At 42.2% G+C, this 24,100-nt stretch overlaps 2 protein-coding genes across 5 annotated transcripts in view; one reads left to right on the top strand and one right to left on the bottom strand.

The window, feature by feature from the left end:
- The window catches only part of CLIC5 (chloride intracellular channel 5), a 68,445-nt gene extending 62,332 nt beyond the window's left edge, over positions 1 to 6,113 (bottom strand). Inside the window, exon 1 of the mRNA XM_059468310.1 lies at positions 5,625 to 6,113. Within this exon, the coding sequence (XP_059324293.1) occupies positions 5,625 to 6,113 (489 nt within the window). The remainder of the gene's footprint in view (positions 1 to 5,624) is intronic.
- Positions 6,114 to 15,802: 9,689 nt separating this feature from the next.
- On the top strand, positions 15,803 to 23,974 carry ENPP4 (ectonucleotide pyrophosphatase/phosphodiesterase 4). Of its 4 annotated transcripts, none has more exons than XM_059469639.1 (4): positions 15,803 to 15,913; positions 17,626 to 18,490; positions 19,428 to 19,598; positions 22,117 to 23,974. In XM_059469639.1, exons 2-4 carry the CDS (start codon positions 17,668 to 17,670, stop codon positions 22,479 to 22,481), a joined length of 1,359 nt encoding a protein of 452 aa, XP_059325622.1. In that variant the 5' UTR covers positions 15,803 to 15,913; positions 17,626 to 17,667; the 3' UTR covers positions 22,482 to 23,974. The 4 variants fall into 4 exon arrangements, with proteins under 4 accessions (XP_059325622.1, XP_059325624.1, XP_059325623.1 ...); XM_059469641.1 differs by having other exon boundaries at positions 15,809 to 15,965; XM_059469640.1 differs by having other exon boundaries at positions 15,875 to 15,986.
- Positions 23,975 to 24,100: the final 126 nt, after the last annotated feature.

The following is a 24,100-nucleotide window of genomic DNA, read 5'->3' as shown; positions in this document are numbered from 1 at the left end:
TTTCCAGTGAGGGGTGATCAGAGTCTGATCACACCACTAAGAGAAACCTAATTCTCACAGAGGAGAAACCTGAGGTTCCACAAGTCAAATGGCAGCTGCAAACTGTGCAGTACTACTGGTTACACCTGCTTGCAAATGGGCAAGACTGTTACTGAAGCATTTATTGGGAAAACATCAGGGCTGGAGGAACCATACAAATGTTAAAGGATTCAAAAATACATTAAAATAGAACAGATAGAGAGCTGGATAAATGATGAATTAAAGAGGTGCTTGCTGTAATAATTTTTATTAGCATTGCTATTTGTGCTACTTGTACTTCCAAACTGGAGCCTAAGAATTATACAAATTAACTGGAGAAAGACTGCAAAAGGTCATAAAAATGACCCCTAAAACAAAAAAACTCCAAACCACAACACACCAAACCACTCAATATTTAGAAATTACTCAAGCTTTAAGGCAAGCTGAAGGACTTGTTTAGTTCAAGAAAGCAAGACTGAAGGAAATTTTGATCTGTGTCTTCTATATACATAAAGGTATTGTATAGCAAAAAGAAAAATAGCATAATTCAGAGCAATAGAATTTTACTAAAGGAAAATATTGTCTCAGGACAATAATTAAGCATTGACAGAGACTAATTGGTGCAGGTGCTGAATGGGCATCACTGAATGTTCCCAAAGAAGCATCTATTAGGGATAGTCTAGATAAGACTGAGAGCAGAAGGACACATTACTTGGTATTCCAGACTTGTATTTCTATACTTAATTGTACTTGTAAGCTATTTCAAGCTATTTGCAGGAATAAACAACCATTAATTTCATTTTAATTATCAAAACAGGCATCACGTTAGGATATTGGCTCCCCATGAGTAATTTCCTGCTGTGTACATGTTAACTTCAGCATCTTGGTCTGTAAATCTGCCAAGACTGGAAGATTCTGAAAATAGTTCATGGATCTTTTCCTTTCTCAGATTGCTCAGTTAACGCTGTTTAAAAGGTGGATTATGAATCACTCAACCTTTTTCTAAGCTTATTATTAAGACCAAAATAATAATTGCACATTTCCGTTAGTTTTATTATTTATAATATTTTTAAAGGCTAAAATGCTATAAAAAGACAAACTATAATTTTGTGTACATATGGAGAGTTACAGCTGCTACCTGGCTTCAGCCTGAATTTACCTTTCTACCTGCAAACCTGGTGGAGAAGATATGGCTGAACACCAGCCTCATGTGCTGCATTGGAGTCAATCAGAGGACTAACTGGTTTCCATTGCCAGGAGGTATCTGGACACCCAGTTATGCTTACAAATATCTAACAGCCCACAACTGCAAATACAGCTGTTTTCCTCTGTAGATTATGAGTGTAGTAAGAAATGCTCAGTTTTGCTCAGCAAAACACCAGTTAAACCACTAATTTCTCACTGGACATCCATGTGGTTCTGCTCTCTTTAAATCATCCTTAAAGTTAGATTTGTCCTGTGAGTTCATGTTCTGAACAATTAATGCACATTCCTAAATAGAATTTTCTCAACAGATTCCAGAATGCTTCATAAAACAAGAGAAAAGGCAACTCATTAGGAAGAAGTGTGATTTCCCCAGTGACACAATGAGTGTCACTGTCCCTGTGAGGAATGTGGTCTGTCATTCTCAACAGCTCAGCTCAGCTTGGGCAGTCAGTAGGGAACTAGCACAGAGTTAGTTGTCCCACCAAGTTGGAGTCCTTAGATAATCCTGGCTTAGAAATCAAAGAACCACAGAATCACAGAATTGGTAAGGTTTGGAATAACATCAAGTCCAACTGTCAACCAGCACCTCCACCATGTTCACCATTAAACCAGGTCCTCAAGTGTCACATCCACATGTTTTTGGATGCCCAGGGATGGTGACTCCACTTCCCTGAGTGGCCTGTTCCAGTGCCTGACAACCCTCTCCATTGAAAAAAAAAATTCCAAATATCCAACCTAAACCTCCACTGGCACAACTTGAGGAATTTTCTCTCATTCTGTCACTTGTTATGTGGGAGCAGAACCTGACCCCCACCTGGCTTCATTCTCCTTTTAGGGAGTTTGGAAAGCAAGAGCCCCCAGCTCCCTCAGCTGCTCCTCACCAGAGCTGTGCTCCAGACCCTTTCCCAGCTCCATTCCCTTCTCTGGACACGCTTCAGCCCCTCAATTTCTTTTTTGCCATGAGGGGCCCAGAACTGAACCCAGGATTTGAGGTGTGGCCTCAGCAGTGCCCAGCACAGGGGACAGTCACTGCCCTGGCCCTGCTGCCACTACATGGCTGGTACAGCCCAAGTGCCTTTGGCCTTCTTGCCCACCTGGGCACACCTGGCTCATGTTCAGCTGCTGTCACCAGCACCCCCAGCTCCTTTTCCAGCTCTCCAGCCACTCTTCTCACAGCCTGCAGCACTGCAGGAGTTGTTGAGACCCAAGTGCAGGACTCAGCACTTCAAATGAGGGAGTGGGAAACATCTTGTTGGAAAAACAAAAATGTCCTTTATTTTCCAGCTCCTGACTTAATGAAATGTTATAGAAGGCTACCATAATTCCAAACAGCTAAATGCATAGGTTCTGATTCTTAAATATAAACATTGGTATCTACTAAAAGGACAGGAGGCAACAAGCACAAATCTAGATACACAAAATTCCATTTAAAACAGTTTTCCCATGATGGTAGGACATTAGAATGGTTGCACAGAGAAGTTGTGATTTCTTCATCTTTGGAAACATTGAAAACCAAACATAACCCTAGCAAGCTGTTGTAGGTGATCCTGCTCTGAGCAAGGATTGGACAAGGTGATCTCCAGAGATGCTCTCCAGCATCCATAACTCTGTTACTCCAGTGCAGTGATCCAACAGGTGCAGGCTGATGATGCTAAATCACAGCACAGCATTGGTATTTTTGCCTAACATAAGGTGTTTATTGCTTGGGGTAAAGAATTGCCTTCCTTCTTTTGGGAACCATGTTCCTATGGCACAAATTAATACACAGAGAGGCTATAATCTGCAGTCAGTCTCAGGTCATCAAAAAAACAGAAGGGCAATAATTTCCTTCTGAAGAGAAAATTGGAGGACTGCTCTTTAAATAACAACTTAAGCTTCAGGAAAACAAAAAAGTTAAAATTTTCAAAGAAACCCAAACCTTCAGAACAAACATTCTGCTCAATAGGAAAATACAGTGTACAAGGGGAGAAGGCTGGACCTTGGAGCTATGATTGGGTCAGGCTGTTCTGTGCACTCAGTAACACAGCCTCTGTGCCAATCATATTTCTGTTCAAATTGCAAAGGCTTTTGTTTGAATAAATTACAGAGTTATTGAAAGGGCATTAAGGAGGCTGTGACAAGCCTGGACGTGCTGGATTCATACAAACAGATTCATGTTGTTACATGCTGCATTCTGCTGTTAAAGGCACAGGGAATTCCTTTTTTACCTTATGGCACATCCTGAAATAGCCCACTGACATGACATAGTTACCAAGCACTGATAATCAGTGAAAAATGAGTTAAAGTGATGTAAACATTTTCTTGGTGTCTAATGAATGGATTACTGTAAACATTATCCATCCAGCTGCACTGTGAGTTTGATACCATTTAATCTTCCCACTGTTTCTGGTGTTCAGCCCTCTGACACTCACATTTCCAGTCATTCACAGAGATTTATTAGGTCTACAAGCAAAGGGAGGAATAAATAATGGCAGAACTGCCATGATCACTGTTGTCCTACAGCACCAGGTCTGCTGTCACTGTTAGTGTCTGCAGAAAAGTACAAACCCAGATGAACCCAATTTCAGAGCAACACTGGCCTCAGGTGGACTAGAGACCATGTGAGAAGGGAACCCTCTATGAGTAATATTTATTGACACAACTGAGATATCAGCCCCATGTGCAAGAAGCCACAGACCTCAGGGATTTCACTGCTCTTGTTATATATTATTCTGTGACCTTCCATTTTACAGGCTGACTTTTGCTATATAGATAATTGACGAGAGCAAAGCTGGATCTGCACTCCATGGAGTTACTGCTTTATTACTTTGACCCCAGAAAGACAGAAAAACAAAAAGCCAAAAACTAAACATCAGCACGTTTTCAAGGAGTAAAACACTGTAACAGGGGTTCAGTTCAGTCACCTACCCAGCATGACCCAGTGCCCTGCCCACTGGGCACAGCATGGATCACCTGAGAGCCCTTCAGCCAGGTAGGGATCTCCTGGGGCTCAAGGACATCTCAAAGACACCGGGCAGTCACGTTTCCAAAGTGAAGAGAGCACAGTTTGCCTTTCTCTCTGGAGTAGCTGATAAGAACCTTTATGGGATAATCAACTCTCTGCACAACAAAAGCAAGGAAAAGGACTTCCTCAGACCTTGTCCCTGCCAGTTCTATGCAAAATGCCTCTCTTCTCACTTTTTCAAATTAACTGCTTGAATGAGAACATCTGCACACATTTCTTATTTTATCCATAGAAAAATGAGAGGAATGAGAAAGAATAAGGAAAATAAAGAGATGATTTTAAAGCCCAAATACAGGTTGCTAACACCATGTAGTTGCTAACCAACAAAATGTACTCAATTGCTGCAACTTTTAACACATACACAGGACAACATGCAGAAATATAAAATAGAACTAATGTCCCAGCTCTTACTTTGACCATATAACCAATATATATTTTAGTAATGACCATGATCCAGTAACAGAAATAGGACAGGTGCTGTTTCAGGCAGTCATTTAACCAAATAACGACTGCTGAAAATACTTCTCATTATGTGTTGTGACAAAATCTCTCCTCCAGCTCCCAAAGCCCCCATGGAACTGAGAAACAGATTTTGATAATATTATTTATGTTGAAAAGTGACAAACTTCATGAGGCTTCTCTTGAAATGACAGAATATTATAATCATGGTGTATTGTTCTATTCAAGATACACAAGATCTTGAACATTTTTATATAGTTAAAAAGAAGGAACTGTCAGGCCTGTGTTTCAGCCTAATAAATGTTGAGAAAGATTAAATACAAGTGTGTTTCTGAAGGGAATCATAGTGTTTATTCAAGAACACAGGTGTTTACAGTTTTGAAACCTAAGTGATCCTTTATAAGGTGAGAGAAGGTATGAAACCCCTCTCAGTAATTTATACCTAACTGGAAATTAATGAAAATACATGTTTAAATAGTTACAGAAATCTAAATATTGAAAGAAAGGAAAGAAAAATTTCTTTCAGGGATAGGCATTATTTAAACTATATATTCAGTTTTCTTCATAGGATTCACAGCTATTACTTTTGAGTTCTCAGCTACTAGATAGTGAAGTGCAGGGATAGCTGAACTAGCTCAACTAAGTAGTAGCAGCCTAGCTGTAACAGCAGAGAGATTTCCCAGAATAAATAAATTGCAGCAACAATCAGAATACTTGCACCATACTGCCATTTGAATGAAGAAATCCCAGGCACCTCCACACAACACAAATCACCTCTTTCTCTGCTTACAGATGCAAGAGTTAAACGAAGAGATTGGCTCCCTGCAGCAGAGTTGACAGCAAAGCAGTGGGTAGCTGTATTTCACTGGTTTGGAGGATGCAGATATTGATTTATGGTTTTAAAGTAGGGTATGCTTAGGAGCACCGAGGTTCTTACCTTTACAAAAACGGAAATCTCAAAATCTTCCTGGAAGTTGTTCGTTTCTCCAGAGTTATTGTTAAGGGGAAACTTGAGGGAAGTTGAAGAGCTGGTAAAAGTGCTCTGTCTCTGACGAAACTGGAAATCTGGAGGAAAATGCAGGTTGCTCTCAAACATTGAGCCCTCTTCATCTTTGTCTTCCAGAATTGGGCTCATCAGATCCATCTGCTGCTGTGGGTAGTCTTCTTCAGCACCATGGTGAGATGAAGAATCATCTTCTCCATCACTTCCATGCTGAGAGGCCACAGAATCATTACAGCTATCTTCTGAATTCTCCTTACTACCATCCATGTTTTCTGGGGTATTAGTAATGGAAAAAGGGGATGCTGAATCTTCATGGACATGATCAAAAAGATCATCTCCTTTATTTTCCTCAGAATCTGAAACTTCAGAGACAGTGGTGCTGTTAGCATTTTCACTGATGTCAGTGAAGACTGGATCTTCCATGGCTGCTGGCTGGTGAGCTTTGCCTGCCTGCTGGTACCTTACAGACTACAATTAAAGTGAGATGTTGACAGACAAGGCTCCTCAGGAGGAAACAGAGTCTGTGGTGTACTTTCTGAATGCTCAGCTACACATGGCAGATCTCCAACAATCATTTACTGAGAGCCTTGAATCAACAACTGCACTTCCACCAAGTAAAAGGCTGTCTCACTTTTAACCCCTTTGTCGATCTGACTCCTGGGAACTGTATCTCAAGGGCTGTAATCAGCTTTTCTTCCACGTATTGCCTGGATAAGTATAGCAAAAACTAGCTAAAGAATCTATCAGTACTAGAAAGCTACAGTAAAAAATAAGTATTCTTACAGAGGAAGTTGAAAATAGTTCTACTGGAAATCTATTTTTTGTAATGAGGTAGAAATGCAGACTTCACCCACTCACGCTATTTTCACAAAATAGGAGTGAGTTTTTTCACAAAAACTTCAAGGAAAAGCAAGGCAAAACTGCCTCCATAACACAAACAATCATCTACAACATTTTAGTGGTTACTTACAAAATCGTCAACTGAAGATCATTTATGAAAAAACTACAAAAAAAATTATAAAGGGATAAATTTTAACTCTTTCTAACATTGCCACTCATTCACTTTGGGGACCACACATTTCACATTTGCCATTGCCCTCCTCTGAACTATAAACTAGGGCCAAAACTGTAAAAGCTCTCATGAGCTGCCCTGGGAATATAGGAAAAGAAAGCAATGAAGAAGTATTAATCATGATTACATATACATAATGCATCAATTATAATCACATTTAGGCTATGTATCTCCATGTTGTAAGACATACACTGTAGAAATCTTGTTTGCCACCTTGTGTATACAGTTCCTTTTCTCTAATGAATGGAGAGACACACCAAACTGCTCAGAACCTAAAGTGGGTGAATACTGCCAGCTTTAGCAAAGAATTAACTGCCCTTATAGAGACAGATACACATTCCAGAGCAACTGAATGCAACAGAGCTGAAACTTCTGGAATATCCAAACCTGCAGTTATCAGATTATTATAAAGTTACCAATTTATTAAAGTCATGAGAACTTCAAGACTTATTGACTAAGGACTTTTGATCTCCATGTTTACTGCACCTGGATTACATAGATTATTACATGAATTCTTATAAACGAATTACATTTAATCTTTTGAAGTTGAGTCAAAAGGAAAATGAAGGTGTACTCCTGACCCATCCTTGTAACTTCCTGAGTGGTAACTGCCACAGCCAGGTTAGATTTCTTAAAGAAATAAAGAAGAGAAGTGAAAGAGAAAGATGGTAATTCAAGCCATTCCAGGCAGAACAAGAAGGGAACACAAGCTGTTTCACAGTGCAGGATAGCAGGTGCAGCCTGCCTGGGATTTATGACTGTAGTTAACTGCCATTACCCTTATATTAACTTTAGAGTACTACTAAAGTTAAATATCAAAAGCAAAGCAATATTTCATCTTACTTAAACTTAGAGTTCCTAGATAAGCAGAAGAGTGCCAAGATCATGGTCACTACCAAGTTTAATCACTGTGATTGTTCGGTACAAAGATGCAGGTCAGTATCAGAGATCAATGAGATAATTTAGCTCATGAGGGCATTTCTGGCCTGCTGCAACTCAAGGACTTCAAGGATACATTGCCAAGGCCTAATTTCAACTCTTACTATCCCCACATTCCTGCCTGGCACAAGTGGTCCATCACCAAACAGGACAAAGCACATTTTTTACATTAGCTGTATGTAACTCAGCCACAATTCCTCACTAAATCCTGGAAATGCTAACTCAGAGATCCTGAAATGGGTGATGTGTAATCTGTCTTGCAAACTTCTAGCACTCAAGACCAAGGCTAATGATAAGACCAATTTAAAATCATGAACTTAAATTACTGAACTTCCAGAAACTTCAGAAAAGCAATAAAACAGCTGGTAAGTTTTATAAATTCAACTTCTTTTAGGACTACTTTTCACTTCTAAGAAAACACTTGGATTTCTTCATATTTTGTAGAAATAAAAATGTATTTCTGCCTGGGTCTGTTCTCAGCATGACTTTGATCAGCAGCTCCCACTGATCTTCAACCCCTTCTTACAGAGTTCTTGCAGGATTAAACTCACTGGGATCATAAAAACTCTCTCCTTAATAACTTACCTGGCAAACAGTTTGAGGGGAAAAAAAGAACACAGAAATATGCATGACACAAAGAACAAAGTCCAATTGTAGGCCAGTCCATGACTTTTTTTTTTTTGCCTTCCACGAAGACAACATTTGCAGGATGCAGCAGCACCTGCTGGAGGGTTTAAAATATCACAAGTAAAACAAGGAGTAAGAGCATAAGGTATTATTTAAAAATAAGTACAGTCTGTGGGTTTCTTTACTGTGAGTTATCCAAGTTCTTCTTTCCTCTCCCACTGTAAATTTCATTTTTCTCCCGGCGTTCTTCTGGCTGATTTATGTCCGGCTGATTTATTACCGGAGAGAGATAGCTCAGAGAATGCCACTTGCTCGGTTTCTCGGCTGTTTAGGCTTGTAAGGTTTTCTGTGGTGTTTTGGGCTGTTCTGGAATTCTCAGGGAATTCCCAGGGATGGCCTTGGAGAGCCGACGCTTCAAAGGACGAGGAGAGACTTCTGATCTTGTCTCGGTCTTGGTGTTTATTAATTGTTTATCTAAAAGATTTTCTTTCAGCCCGACAGAGGTCTGCACAGCAAGTCAGCCATGGGCACACTCCACAAGCCCCCGGGCGGTCACTTATCTTTATACCCTAAGTTACGTGTACAATATTTATCATTTTTCTCCAATACTTTCTACTCTTATTAACCTGTGCACTTCTAGTAACAACCAATCCCAAAGTGCCACCACCACCACAGAAGATGGAGGCCAAGAAGAAGAAGAAGAAGGACAGGACACGCCCCAATTCCTCCATCTTACTTCTGTAGACCCCCCTGTACCAAAATCCTAAACCCTGTGTTTTACACTTTAACTAACTTATCCCTTCACCATTCACCCAGTGGAATCCTCCCAGTCCTCATACAGGTCTCATCTCCTGTGTAGGATCAAAATCCTGCCACCAGACACTTCTGGCAACATTCCAGGATTCCCGAGCCCCCCAAGGGTGGTCTCGGCCTCTCTGCACCTCCATCCTGAGGTGCTGAGATCCCACATCCCACCCTCCTAGAGCAACGAAAATGATCATTAAGTGTCCAGTGAAATGGGAATTCTCTCCTGCACAGAAGTGAGAGGGAAGAGGTTGTATGAGACAGGAGAGCAAAAAAAATGTCTCAGCGCAACTAAACCCCTCTGAGTAACAGTCCCACCCCAAAGCCATGAGAAGGCAAGATTACAAAACAGAGATCATCAATTTCATCCATTCCCTAAATTCCTCTGCTCCCAAATCTAGAAGGTGTTGAGTTATTGTGAAAGTTAGTAACACAATACTTTCTGCTGCTAATTCTGTAATCCAGCTTGTGTCACTGACTATCTGGACCCACATGAGCCACTGGTAATGCTGGTCACCAGCTCTGCAGAAACACAAAGAAGCACAAAAACCATAAGCAGAAAAGTTCATAAAAGGACAAAGAACATGAGCAATAGAACTCCTCACTTTCAAGAGAAGCTTGTTTTTTACTTTATGACTGAATTTCTGATTTTACTTCAACTTTATTCTTTTTAAAGGAAGACATACCAGAATCAACATGACTACAGTGCGGTTAGCATACTTAGACACAAGTTACAGTTTTGTTAGTGTTCAGCACCTGGAATAAGCAAATCACAGATTCTTTCTACAGTCCAGTGGACACTGATGAGCACTTCAAGGTACATATAGAAAAAGATGGAAATAATTATATCAAAAGGATTTGAAGATGGTCTTTAATACAGCCCAGTTATCAGCGCTCCCTACAACAGACGTGTCTGTTTAGACAGCAAGGCTGGTATTTATCTACATTTAGAAGCCCACAAATGTACATAAAAACTGAGTCTAGGAACCCAAATCACTGCCTGGTTCACTCTGCAGAGACACACAGAGCTCAGTTCAGCAGCTCAAACACACACAGACATTTATGGGTATTTAAGTTGTTTGCTTAGAGCAGCTTGATTTATCTGAAGGATAAGGGCAAAGGCACACTCAGACTGCTGAAGCTACTACTGAAACTTCAGCAGTTCACCCTGAAACCCCAACAGAAATCTGCTCCTCCACCTTGCACTTATTTTAAAATGAAAGCAGAAGACTGACTGACTGACTTGTAAAGAAATTCCTGCATTGCTAGAGTCAGTTATCCCTCACCTCCAGAGTGGGAGAGAAGGGTGGAAAGAACAAAGAGTAACAAGAATATCAGATCCCTAAAGAGAACACCTCACATATTCTCAGAGATTAAGAATCAGAGGCAAAAGCTCACATGACACTATTTAGTACAGATTCTGAAGACTTCTATCTGGACACACCTTTATTGAAGCAATAATTTGCATATACTCTAGACATTCCATAATATTGTAAATTTCAACTCATCCATCAGTGCCACAAGTATCTCCATTGGTTCCCTGTTTGGAAATAGCAACCTGCTTTTACAGGAATTTCTCTGGTCATTTCCAGTTGGATATTCCTATAGTTTTAACGGTTTAATTAAAGAGTCCTTCAGTTTTATTTGTTCTCAATGAAGATACTTGCACAATTTAGGCAAAGAGCCTGTAAATCATTCCACATAAACTAAAGAAATTAAGGCCCTTCAGTTTCTTGCTCCAAAGTATCTTTTTCCAGACAAAGAGATGCAAAAAAAAAAAAAAAATCCTGAATGGTTAAAACACTCAGAGTTCTTGGAAACAGCTGAACCTCAAACTGAATGATGGTAAACAAAGTTTACTGTCCCTCAGTTTCTGAGGGATCTTAGCATCCCAGAGGATCAGACCCTTCATTTGCACTTAACTGCACTCAATGCAAAATCATGAATGTTCCTGGCCATTCAGGATATTGGTTTTACAGAAAGAAAAAAACAACACCCTTTTTCCTTCATAAATATCCAAAATTTCCGAAGCTTTGCAACATGTAGTTCATGGACATTATCAAAACTACACTGTGGGCTCAAGGAGACAGACTGGTCATGGTTTACAGACACGCTACAAGGGGACTTGCAATAAATTCATACCACTTTGTTTTTACTCCTGGCTGCACTCAATACCTGGAGGAAATCAACCACAAACAAACTCCTGCACCATTTCCAGCCTCAGCTTTTACTTGTGTTGCTGGCAGCACCTCATCTCTACACAGTTCATCAACAGTAATCCTCTATCCACTGCCAATCCTGCACTAAACAGCATGAGGACAAGACTTTATCCCACATTTTGTTCCTTTATCTGTATTCTATTTGTACTGCAGTAAGGAAAACAAATACACCAAAGAATTATTTCAGAAGACAGTGGTTTGGAAAATGTTCAGGATGACACATTTCACACAGGAGTCAGCATATCCTTGAAGCAGGCATCCAGAAATCCATCTATTGTTCTGCTAAACTGTCCTGGATTCTGCAGTCTTGAGGGGCTGGTTCACGAATCCAGGACCCCACTGTAGTAATGGTGATTCACCTTCACCCAGATTTCCTTGGCTGCTGGCTGCATAAAAGGCATATTTAAAGCCAACACATCCATAAATTTCACTCTGCATATGACAGACATTTCTCCACTTGGAACCAGACAAACGATAGAAAACCACTTTGCACAGGACACTCAATTCTTGTGTTATCAACAGCTTTTAGTTGTTAGAAATACCAGGAGCCATTGTCAACATACATTTGAAAAACTGCTTTACCTGCTGCAGCACCTCCTTGTTCCAGATTTTGATGTTTCAAAGCCCTTTATTTTTGGTCTTCCAGTTCATTTTGTAAAACTTTATTGATTTGGTCTTTAAGTCTGTGTTTAGAAACCTCATTGGAATACCTGAGAGCCTAAGAAATACCAACATTTATCTGCCTAACTGCTCCAAGAAAAACATTTTTGTTTGCCTTTAAAATCTGGCATAATTTCAACAGCCTTGTTTATCTCTGAAACTAAGCACCCTTGAAAAGCTCAGCAACCCAGTTTCAAGCCTGTTTGCAGTGGAGGCTCTGGTAACTGAAATAAAGAAGGCAGAGACACTACAGTTCTCTGTATCACCCTGTCACACAGCCTTAGGGATCTCCTTCCACATAGTTTGAGAAACAGAAAGGTTAAGAGCCCTTTTTCTTTATAGCCTCCATATACAGGCAATGCTTTGGATTAAATGGGCACTAAAAGCTTAAGGTCTAATAAAGTTTAACAGCTGTTACTTACCCAGCTCTTTTTATGGTTTCATGAAGCATCTATTTTTTTTCATCTCAATTGTATAAAGATGCATCAAAACACAGTAAATTACAGGTTAAATGGCAGATTAAAAAAACTACTGAGCAAAAATGGAAAAATGGCGACAGAGGTCTCCATCACATGGATAAAATTGAGAATAAAACTGGAAATATCGGAAATAGTTCTTGTTCAGGAAAGATATCCCTGCAATATAGGGCAGGGATATCTTCCACTATGCCCAGGTTGCTCCAAGCCCCTTCCAACCTGGCCTTGGACACTTCCAGGGATAGGGCACCCACAGCTTCTCTGGGCAACCTGTGCCAGGGCCTCACCACCTTCACAGAGAGGACTTTTTTCCTAATATCCAATCTTAACCTGCTCTCTTTTAGTTTGAAGCCATTTCCCCTTGTCTTGTCACTCCATGCTCTTGTAAAAAGTCCCTCTCCATCTTTCTTGCAGGCATCCTTCAGGTGATGGAAGGCCAGAGTTAGGTCACCCCTAAGCCTTCTCTTCTCCAGGCTGAAAAATCCAAATTAAATTAGTCCAAGTTAACCCCAAATTTCATTAATCCAAGTAAATTCAGTTGCTTCACCTCTACAACACTGCCAACTAGGGGCATGGTTTCTCATCTAAGCGTTGTACTAAACCTAGCAACCCCTGAGAATATTTTGAGGTTTTCTTTTCTTCCTGGCATTGGCTAATGGTTTTTGAGCTGCAAATGCTCAATTGTACTCCAGCACTAAATCTGGACAGCTCTGGCAGCATCCAGTGCTTTGAAATGCAGCCTCTAAAGGCAAACATGGGCTAAAATACAACAGAGAGATCCAGGTGAAGAAAGGCAAACATCTCAGTATGGCTCAGTTTTACTCCTCTTAATGTCAGTACACGTGTAACTCAGCCATTTCTTGTAGGCAAACACTGTAAATGGAACCAAGAGCTGTAATAAACACATTAGATACATATTGGCCAGACCAGCTCAGAGTTCAGAGCTGCTGTGGTGTGCTGCCTGTGTGATGTGTCAAACTGGGCACAACACATGAGGCTGGGCTCGTGAATAAGTGAACACTGCAAATGGTTTTCAAAGCATGTGAGCAAGAGTAAACAAGAGATTACTCACACCTTTCAGGACTGAATAGCTGAGTGAGTATGCTGCAAAAGTAGGCTGGCAGAAGAGCCTCAGTGCTTAAAAGTTGCCTGCATCTATACATAAAGTTTTTAACAAGAACTCAATAGTAACTTAATGAAATTGGTCAAAATATTGCACCTGGTCTGTTATACATTCCCTGCAGCTCTAGCTTGCTCTGTGTAAAAAAATATTTTTTAAGGCAATACAACAAAGTAATTTATAAAGGACATATCCCTCCTCCACATGATCAGCTGTCATGTGCATACTCACAAATCTGAATTTGTGCAATCAAAAAGAGACTCAGAGAAAAAAAAAAACACAAGGACCTTGACTTGAACTTGACACATAACCGCTGAAGAGATGGAGATGTTTTTTCCCTCTTTTATAGGCCTGTGTTTTGCCACACCTGCTACATTCCATAAATCAAGGTGAATCAGGGGTGTGTCACTTTATTCAGCCTATTGTACCACATTTTAGAGCCACTCCACAGCTGGCACACACAGGTAGCAAAACCTGCTTAACTCATACATATGTGAAAGCCATTAGGAAGAAACAAACTGAAATCTACACCACCTGCAGAATAAACATCTAGCAGGGTACACAGAATGAGATTCAGATCCATTTCAATCAGTTATGAAGCCATAAGCATGTCTGTTTCTCAGTTTTTAGGATGAAATTTAAAATAGTGATGATTTGTGCTCTGTGTTATTAAAGGATGCTTCATTCCTCTATTTACACAGAGCTGGTCTCATTGTTTTTCAGCACCAGTAACTTAACAGGTTTTGCAGAATTACTAATGCCTTCTCATAATAAAAAGGAAAACCATGGGAATGTAAACTATTTGCCCTAATTTATGTAGCAAACTTACACCAGGACCCAAAACAAATCTCAACTCATTGTAGTACACACTGCTGCAGTGGCACTCGGAGTACATTCAGCAACACCTGACCTGTATTCTGAGTTTTAGGGTAAACAATTTATTTTTTTTTTTTTTTCCACAAGAGACCACAAAAAGGCAATGTGCATGAAAGAATATGAACAGTCAGCTTACAGAGCTGTGTGACAAAAGGGAGACGGAGTCATGGAGGAGTCATGGAGGCGTCATGCTGACAAGCAGCACTGCCTCGGAAAGGTGACAGCCTGGGGCTGCCGGGCACCTGCAAAGGAGGCGGGAGGCAAATTATGGGCGTGCGGGGAAAACACCGGGACACTCCCAAGGACGTGTCCCATCGCAGCCTCACCTCACGGTGCCCTTCTGCAACAATGGGAAAGGCAGCCAACAGCCCCAAAGTGAGCTGCATCCCGCTCCGGGGGTACAACACATTCCTAACAAATCCCTGAGCTCCCTGGAAACACCGCATTGCTCTGCTTGGGAGGGTTCATCCCACAGCTCCCATGGCTCCCCTGAGCTCTGCCCCTTCATCCCGGTGGGTGGCAGCAGGGCCAGGGCAGTGACTGTCCCCTGCGCTGGGCACTGCTGAGGTCACCTCCAGGGCTGGGCCCAGTTCTGGCCCCTCAGTTCGGGAAGGACATTGAGGGGCTGGAGCGTGTGCAGGGAAGGGAACAGAGCTGGGGAAGGCTCTGGAGCCCAGGTCTGAGGAGGAGCAGCTGAGGGAGGTGGAAAGGGTCTCAGCCTGGAGAAAAGGAGGCTCAGGGGGGACCTTGTGGCTCTGCACAACTCCCTGGCAGGAGGGGACAGCCAGGGGGGGTCGGGCTCTGCTCCCAGGGAACAAGGACAGGACGGTCATAGTCTCAAGCTGCACCACGGGAGGCTTTTAGTTGGACATTAAGAATAATTTCTTCACAAAAAGGATCCTCCAACAGTTAGACATTAGAATGGGGCTGCCGTGGAGTCACTGTCCCTGGAGGTGTTTAAGGAAAGACTGGACGCGGCACTGAGAGACATGGTCTAGTTGACAAAGTGGTCATCGGCCATAGGTTGGACTCGACAATCTCAGAGCTCTTTTCCATCTGACTGACTCTGTGACATTAAATCACAGGAATTCCCCGCTGCTCCCACAACGCGCACCATCGCCCCGATAGCCCTCACAACCCCTCTCACTTCCCGCTCCCCCCCCACCACGCCGTTCATCCCAGGGCCACGCCCCCCACGCCGCAGCCAATCGGATCTCCCGTCAGCGGGCCCGCAGCCAATCACAGCGGGCGGAGGCCGCGCTCACCGACGGGCTCCCGCGCCCCCCCTCAAGGCCCGTCAGTTGCCGGTTGGGGCTGCGCGGGCGGCGGGTGCGCAGGCGCTGAACCCCCACCCCCGCTGCCCCCGGTCACCTCCGGTGCCGCCCGCGCGTTCCGGCCCGAGCAGAGCCGGAGCTCTGCGGGACCTCACGGTGGGGCCCCGGCGGGGACCGGAGTGTCCCGCGGCGGAAGGCTGTGGGGACGGTGAGCCCGGTCCGAGTGCGGGTGAGGGACAGGCGCGGGGGAAACCGAGCCGGAGCGCCCGGTTGGTCAGCGGTGCCGCGTGTGGGCGCTTTGCAGACGGAATAACCTCCGTTCTGACCGAGCCGAGCCACTCCAAAACCTGGTCGGGAGGTCCGGGAGCAGGTGGACTGGTGTCGGTGGTATTTCACAGCTGGCTTGCTTTGCTGGGTTTGCCTGGGGCAGAGTTAGTTTTTGGTTAGAATATGCCACTTGTGTATACAAACAGCAGTGCTGAGCAGCTGCGGAGCATTTCCAGGGGAACCCGCGGGTTTGCCTCTGCTGCGCTGTGGAAAACTCTGGTTCTGCTTTCTAAAGCACCTGACAGCATCGGAGGGGTGATCTCGCCGCTGCCTTGCGCTTCCCGTTTCTTTTCTCCTTTTAATTCTTTGGAAGGCGTGTGTCCTCTCTGTGCTAAGGGATGCCTTAATGCTGTTTTTGGCAATCCTTGTAACTTTTGTATCTTCTGCAGACAATTTAACTGTTGGAGACCGGGGCAGGGGGTGGCTTCCCGTGCTTTGGATTCCCGTCACTGCTGAAGCTGCAGCTAACATTAAAGCTCCTTACGCCTTTAAAATAACCCTGCCGCTTTAAGGAGCTTGTGGGAAGGATTGATGTTAAAAATGCTGGGAAGGCAGCTGCTGTGCCCCCTAGAATCACAGTTTGTCTGCACAGAAAGGAGGTTAAAGGATAAAAGAAATATAAAGGGAAAAATTGCTGGAATGGGGCTAACAAGGCACTGTATTTGCAAAAGATTTTGTGAAACCTGGAGCTTCACTTCCTCTTTTTTAAAGACTGAGAGCATCGTTCTGTAGCTTCCTAAACAAAGCGCTTAAGTCACACATAGTACATTAAGAGAGGGTCAAAGCATACAGATTGTACCTGGCACTCATAATCATTAATTCCTTGCTGAGAAACACCTTGTACCTAAGGTTATTAATTTTGGGTTTTTTTATAGAGGGAAAAGTGTGGTGTAAGAAGGACAGGTTTAAATGCTGTTGCGGTAGATGTAGAACAGCTTAGAAGAAAAGGAGAAGTTACTCCTGGTAGTTCTGTGTATGGAGCGAGCAATTAATAAATGGGACTGTTGAAAGGCTGAAAAGTCTTCCAGCAACTCTAGAGGGTGGAAACCATAAAAGGAAAAGTGAGATGAAAAAGGAAAACTAAAATTATAGTCGGAAAAAGACCTCTGATGTGAACAGTGATGTGTAATAAGGATTTAGGGCTGCAGAGGACTCTTAAATGTGGGTCTGGAGCTGTTCAAGTGCTTGTGCCTTTGCTTGAACATGAGGAAAAATACTGATTTTCTGCCTTGGAATGTAGAATTGGAATAGGACGCACACAACAATGGAGTAACTGATCAAAAGAAAACAATTCTTCCTTTCTTTTAGTCTTCAGTGAAAAAAATCTCACTGCACATTTGTTTTAATATATGAAAAATTGATTGACAATATTTGAGAAACCTCTGAAGTCAGTAGGGAAATCCAGTGTTGACTCGAGTGGTGGTTTAGACTGGGTGTTTTGAAATTACCCTCTGGAAGGAAGATGTATATAATGTATAGCTAGTTAAACTGGTCACAGTAGAATTGTTTTGGTTACATCCTTGTCTTTTTAAATTTTTCAGGTGCATCTGATTACCTGCTGGAAGCTCTTCAAAGCCCCCACAATGGGCTCGGTGTTGATGTTGTTTTTTGCTGGAATCCTCCTCTGTTGTGCTTACTCAGCTGCTGACTCGGTACCCAAGCTGCTCCTCGTGTCCTTTGATGGCTTCAGGGCTGACTACTTGGAAACCTACAAACTTCCTCATCTCCAGGAATTCATTGAGGATGGTGTGCTTGTAAGAGAAGTCAAGAATACTTTCATCACCAAGACCTTCCCAAACCATTACACCATAGTGACAGGTTTATATGAGGAGAGCCATGGCATTGTGGCTAATGACATGTACGATGCAGATGCCAAGAAAAATTTTTCACAGTTCAACGATTCAGATCCCTTCTGGTGGAATGATGCAGTTCCAATTTGGGTAACAAACCAACAACAGGGAAAGGGAGCAAGTGCTGCTGCAATGTGGCCTGGTAGTGATGTAAAAATCAACAACACAACCCCTCATTTCTTTATGAAGTACAACTTCTCAGTGAAATTTGAGGAGAGAGTGGAGAGAATTGTGGAGTGGCTGAACAGCTCTGACCCAGTGGTCAATTTTGCTGTGCTCTACTGGGAAGAACCGGATGCAAGTGGGCACAAGTATGGCCCAAGTGACACCCAGAACATGCAGAGAGTATTGGAAGAAGTGGATAATCACATTGGTTTCCTTATGGACAAGCTGAAGGCATCAGGCCTGTGGGACACTGTAAATGTCATCATAACAAGTGACCATGGAATGGCCTCCTGCTCTGCAGAGAAGCTGATTGTCCTGGACAAATGCCTCGGGCGCAATAACTACACCCTGATAGACAGGACTCCTGTTGCTGCAGTGCTGCCAAGGCAGAGTATGTTTGGCTTTGGTTATTTTTTAAGGCATATACTGAGAATTAAATCTTGTTTGTCTTGCCTCTAAAAAGTACACAGTATGCTAGGCTGTTCTAATATTTTGCAAAACCTATAGAGTTCGTGTTGCAAAACTTTGACATAAGGAGTAAGCTAAAGAATGATGGTTTAATTTATTTGCAAGTTGGTTTTGGCAATCAGTGGGACAAGGAGAGTTTCTTGTCAAATTGCTGTGGCTGATAAGGATGATCCTTATCAGGTCGTTGAGAAAGTAGGTAGGTACTTAGTTTGCCTGCTCACTTAGTCTATGCAGCTGTGATTTACAGTGAGCATGAAATAAACCCATGTGTTTATTCAGAATAAAAAACGTCACTGTGTAGATTTCCAAGCATCTATTCCCAACTTTGATCATTTTACCACTTCTGTTTTGGGGACTCACACCTAAGATCTTGTACCATAAATTCCATTTTTGTACCGTGAATTCCATTTTTGTGTCTCAGAGTAGTCCCCAGCAGGCATGTCTGAAATCATGACATTGCTGGCCTCTCTGTGGCCAGACTAATGAGCAAAGTGATTCCTACAGTAAAAACAAAACAAAACAAATTACTGCATTGGATAAAATATTGTCTACTTGAGGGGGTGATTGCTTTCTCTTGATTTCTCTGCTTGAATTTTGCCTTTCAAGCCCAGATGATGAGTTGAGTTGTAGGTCCAAACCCACATCTGGGAGGAGTCTGATTTAAAATGAAAGCAAATTTTGGAATTCACCTGAACCATTGCAGCATTTCATAAGGGACGCAAAAAAATTCCTTTTCTTTGTGTTTTTTAAAAAATATTAATAATTATTTTGAAATAATGGATCTTAGGTTTAATGACAGATAATTGTAGTAAACAGGAGTTAATTTCCAGCTGTTTCACGTGCGATATTTTCCTTGGCAGACAAAGAAGATGTGTATAACTTACTCAAAAATTGCAACAGTCATATGAGGGTTTACCTGAAAGAAGAAATTCCAGAGAGATTCCATTATTGCCATCACAAGAGAATCCAGCCCATAATCCTGGTTGCAGATGAAGGCTGGACAATCGTACAGAACGAGTCCCTTTCCAAGTGTAAGTGTGTGTTCCTCTGTGGTTTGTGTGGGTAAACTGCCTTGTTTCTGTTCCAGCCAGCTGCAGGGTGGTTCTCATTTAGCAAGGGGAGTCCTAGCACTGTGCAGGTTTAGGAATAATGCAGCATTTTCTAGAAGGTTCTCAGCCTGAGCCTGGAGTGTTTAACAGATGAGGAGGAGATGGGGAATATTCTTTTGACTAAAACACTTTGACATGTTCAGCTTAATAGTCTGAGTTATTTTAGGCAGGTTAGCAGTCTGTCTCAAGCTTTCCCTGGAGTGTGGTTTCACTTTTTATTGTATATAAAATACATATGTAGGGGTGCACAAATCAAAGCATGCAACACACAACATTTACTATTACAGTACATGTTCTAGGGAATGAAAGTAAATGGCAGGAAATACTAAAAATAGTAGGAACACGGCAGCATGTTTGAAAGACAGAACTCAACAGGTGTCACTTCTCAGTGTCTTGCTATGCTGTGCACTTTCTTCCTGCTAGAATGTCAAATTACACATACATATTTATGTTTTTGTATGTGTGTGTATGTAGTTCCAGGTGTTCCACACCCAGGGTTTTTTTTGGCAGACAAGAGGCATGGATAATTTATAGAAAAAATGCAACAGTCACATGAAAGTGTATCTCAAGGAAGAAATTCCAGATAGATTTCCTTGTTTTAATAGTATGAAAATTAAACCTGTAATTCTGGTTGCAGATGAAGGCTCAGAGTGTGTGTGTGTATATATGTGTTCAGAATGTGGTTAGACAGATTCTTGGTAGGAAATTCCATTAATAAAAATTAAATACAGAATACCAGCTTCTGGGAAGTTTGAGCAGCCAACAGCTCAGGCTGGCTGGTAGGGTCAGGGATATCCCTCCTGGATACTTCCCTGTACAACTGCTGTTAGACACAGGGTGTTGAGTGGTGTGAAATCCTGGTTGCACCCAGTTTGGCTGATCTTACTGTCTGCCCTTTGCAGAATTAAGTTCAGATTTTTTCCGTATTTGTACAGAAGTACTACTTTTTAATGCAGGATGCGTTTATATTTTCATTTCCCCACAGATTTGCTACAATTATCTTCAATTTGGCAACATGTAGCACTGGTGTCCTCTGATCAGAGTTCTCTTTTTCTTGTTTCTGCTTAGATTCAATTTCATGTACCTAAAAGTAGTTAGAAAGTGAATATTTATAAGGAACAGCATTGTATCAATTGAAGTAAATCTCTTTTCAAATCAGTTTTATTTGTGAAGGCTTCCCAGAATCAGGCAGGGGAGGTTTTAGCCTAAAAGCCTGTTCAAGGTTGTCTTCATGGACAAAGTGGCAGCAGAGTGATTGCCAAGTGTACCAGTAACTCCTCACACCAGAATCCTACTTCAGAGGTGAAAAAATGGGAACTTCACTGGAGTAGCTCTATTCAGAACAAACAAGTAGTAAAAACCAGGGAAAACAATCTAGAAACATGAGTGAAAACAAACAAGATGTGGTAACAAACAGAATGGTGGAAAAGATTAAAAAGGGCTAGAGGAAGCTCACTGAAGTGGTGGGTGTGATATAATCAGTTGGAATCTGGATGTTTTGCATCAGAAGCTTCAGGGATGCAAGAAAACAGTTCTCAGGGATATTCCTCCACTGTTACTAAGAAATGGACTCAAATACAGTTACTCAAATACTGTGCTGTGAGAGACTTCTGGCATCTTGGACAGGTTTTTAAGGAATGCTGTTAGGAAATTTGACAATGGCTGCTCTTTAGCTGTTTATAGTCTTGAAAACCTACCAGATGTCCAAGTTCTCCTGACCTTTTAGCCACAAAGGTTTTGCTGTGTGCCTGCCAGAGGCACATTGATCCATTGTCTTTTGGTTTTGACTCTCTGGGTGTCCCTTCAGCTGAAGTACTCTATCTGATAAGCATGAATTGCGGGTATTTAATATGCTCAAACTGAGCACTATCAAGGGAAAGGTGTCTGATTTTTAATAAGTAATAAAGTGTCCACTCTGCAAGGAGAGATGACTTTCCAAAATCTGAGGAGTAAAAATTTGCATTCTGTCTACTGACTCATTGTGGAATGGCAACCTCCTTTTCAACTCTGGCATGAAGAATGGCAAGGGAAACACTGGAAATGTTAAGCACTGAAAGGAAAAGAGATTAATAGGAGGGAGAGCCATGGGGAAAGGCCAGTATGGGAAAAGACATGGTGGGTTTGGGAGAAGAGGGAAGGAACTCTGCATCAACCGTAGAAGGAAGACAACAGCTGCTTTTATGCTGTGCATTAACCTTTGGTGAGCACACTGGGGAAAGGCCAGTATGGAAAAAGACTTGTGGGGTTTGGGGGAAGAGGGAAGGAACTCTTGTCTTCCTTCTGCGGTTGATCCAAAGCTGCTTTTATGTTGTGCATTAACCTTTGGTGAGCACGCGGGGGAAAGGCCAGTATGGAAACGTGCTTTGGGGGAGCTGGGTAGGGGAGCAGTGGCCGTGCAGCAGAGGCTGTGACAGTGACTGTGTGCTCTGCCCCGCTGCAGTGGGTGACCACGGCTACGACAACGCCCTGCCCAGCATGCACCCGTTCCTGGCGGCGCGCGGCCCGGCCTTCCGGCGCGGCTCCAGCCACGGCAGCCTGGCCAACGTGGACATCTACCCCATGATGTGCCACGTGCTGGGGCTGGCCCCGCGGCCCCACAACGGCACCTTTGCCAACAGCAAGTGCCTGCTGGCCGACCAGTGGTGCATCAGCGTGCCTGAGGCCATTGGGATCGTCATCGGGGTGTTCATGGTGCTGAGCACCTTCACCTGCATCATCATCATCTCCAAGAACAGAGTGGCTCCCTCGCGGCCCTTCGCCCGGCTCCAGCTGCAGAGCGATGACGATGATCCTTTGATTGGATAGCGCGAGGGAGCCTCGCCTCGCTTCCTGCCTTGGCATTTCAGGAGAACAGTTTCAATTTGCACTGGATGGCATTCTTTGTTTATGCACTTTATCTGTGTAAAATACTGTACAGCCAGGCCCTGCTGATTTGTGTGACTAGTGTAATATAAAAATATTTTCATAACCAAATGGTGAACAGGTGGCTTTTTACTGGAAGAGATGCTTAACAAAATAAGGATGCTTAGTTTTTCATTCAAGCCTCTGAACACTTTCAGAAGGAGACTCCAGAGTGTGACTAGCCAGAATAGAAAAAGTGAATTTTAATATTTGTAAATGATAATTGCTTTTTTGTATTAAATTAATATTGACTACTTTTATTATTCTTGCAGCTGTGTTGGAAAGAAAAAAGAAAAACTTTATTGAGAGTTAGGAGTTAGTATTGTTTAGAGAGTATATTCTGATGTGCCCTTAAATTTGGGGAAAGGGAAGATCCAAGACTTCTGTTTCTACCCTAAGTCAGCAATGTGACAAGAAATTTCTGAAAAAGAAAACAGAAGTCAGTGATTAAAGAACTGGTGCATATCTCTTGTATTTGAGCAATAAACTATGTGGTTCAGCACTTACAAGCCTGGACACATGGCTCTGGCATTTCTCGGTATGTCTCTGGATGACTTAGATCCACAGATCCAGCTGGGATGGCACTACTGCCTTATCTCAAGAAAGTCAGTTTAACCTGGGAGTCTTTGAATTACCCAGTTTCATCAGCTGTAGTTAAATCACTGCTCCTGAACCCTATCAAGAATTTCTCAGGAGTAGATTCTGCTGAAGGTCATCTTGAGATAAAGGTGGTTCTGCCCTGTGTACCAGCTCATAATTGTCTCTTGAAGACTGTTGTGCCAAAAAGCAACAACTGAAAGTTTGATGTGCATGTCACCAGGCAAGGATTTCAAACTTATATTTTACACCCTGGAAATTAAAAGGAGAAAGTTAGCAGATCTTAATTTAAAAATAAATTCTCTATAATGCTTGAGGTACATAGATGCAAATTCTTGCTGAAGACCAGAGCTAACTGTTCTCTTAATTGAAACTCTTGATTCTTTGTTAATGGTCATCTAGTAACTTGCTATAAAAAATTAGTTTGATTGAGAAAGACTTAAATGGTACCTTATCTTTCAGTGAGATAAAGTTGTTATTGCTAACCCAGAAAGAGAACTACAGTTATCAGGTCCTTCTCCTACAAGTCTGATGGCTTTAAAAAATAAAGTGACAGAGATACCTGGTAGCAATGGGGTTTCTCTTTCACAGCTTCAGATTCATTGCAGTTTGGTGTTGGCCACAGCCTTTTACTGATCCAGCAGGGAGGGAGCAGGAACTTTGGAAGGAAGGGGTTACTATGAACTGCCCACTGGAAAAAATAAACTTGAGTTTTACAAATGTGTGGAAGTTTTAGTAATGTGTGTCTTCCTCTCTAGGGATTCCATTGTACTTGATTAAAAACACAATCCAAAACCTAACCACTTGTGCTTTTTTTTTTTTTTTTTTTTTTTATAACTACTAATTGTTACTTACTAATGCTTTACTCTGAATTAATCTGAACTTGAAAGAATTCAGATTAATTGAAAAAGGCTCAGGCCCCTTGA

The sequence above is a fragment of the Ammospiza nelsoni genome, chromosome 3, assembly GCF_027579445.1.
Source record: "Ammospiza nelsoni isolate bAmmNel1 chromosome 3, bAmmNel1.pri, whole genome shotgun sequence".
Taxonomy (NCBI): Eukaryota; Metazoa; Chordata; class Aves; order Passeriformes; family Passerellidae; genus Ammospiza; species Ammospiza nelsoni.
The sequence above is the reverse complement of the archived record's forward strand: the minus strand, read 5'-3'. Positions and strand labels throughout refer to the sequence as shown.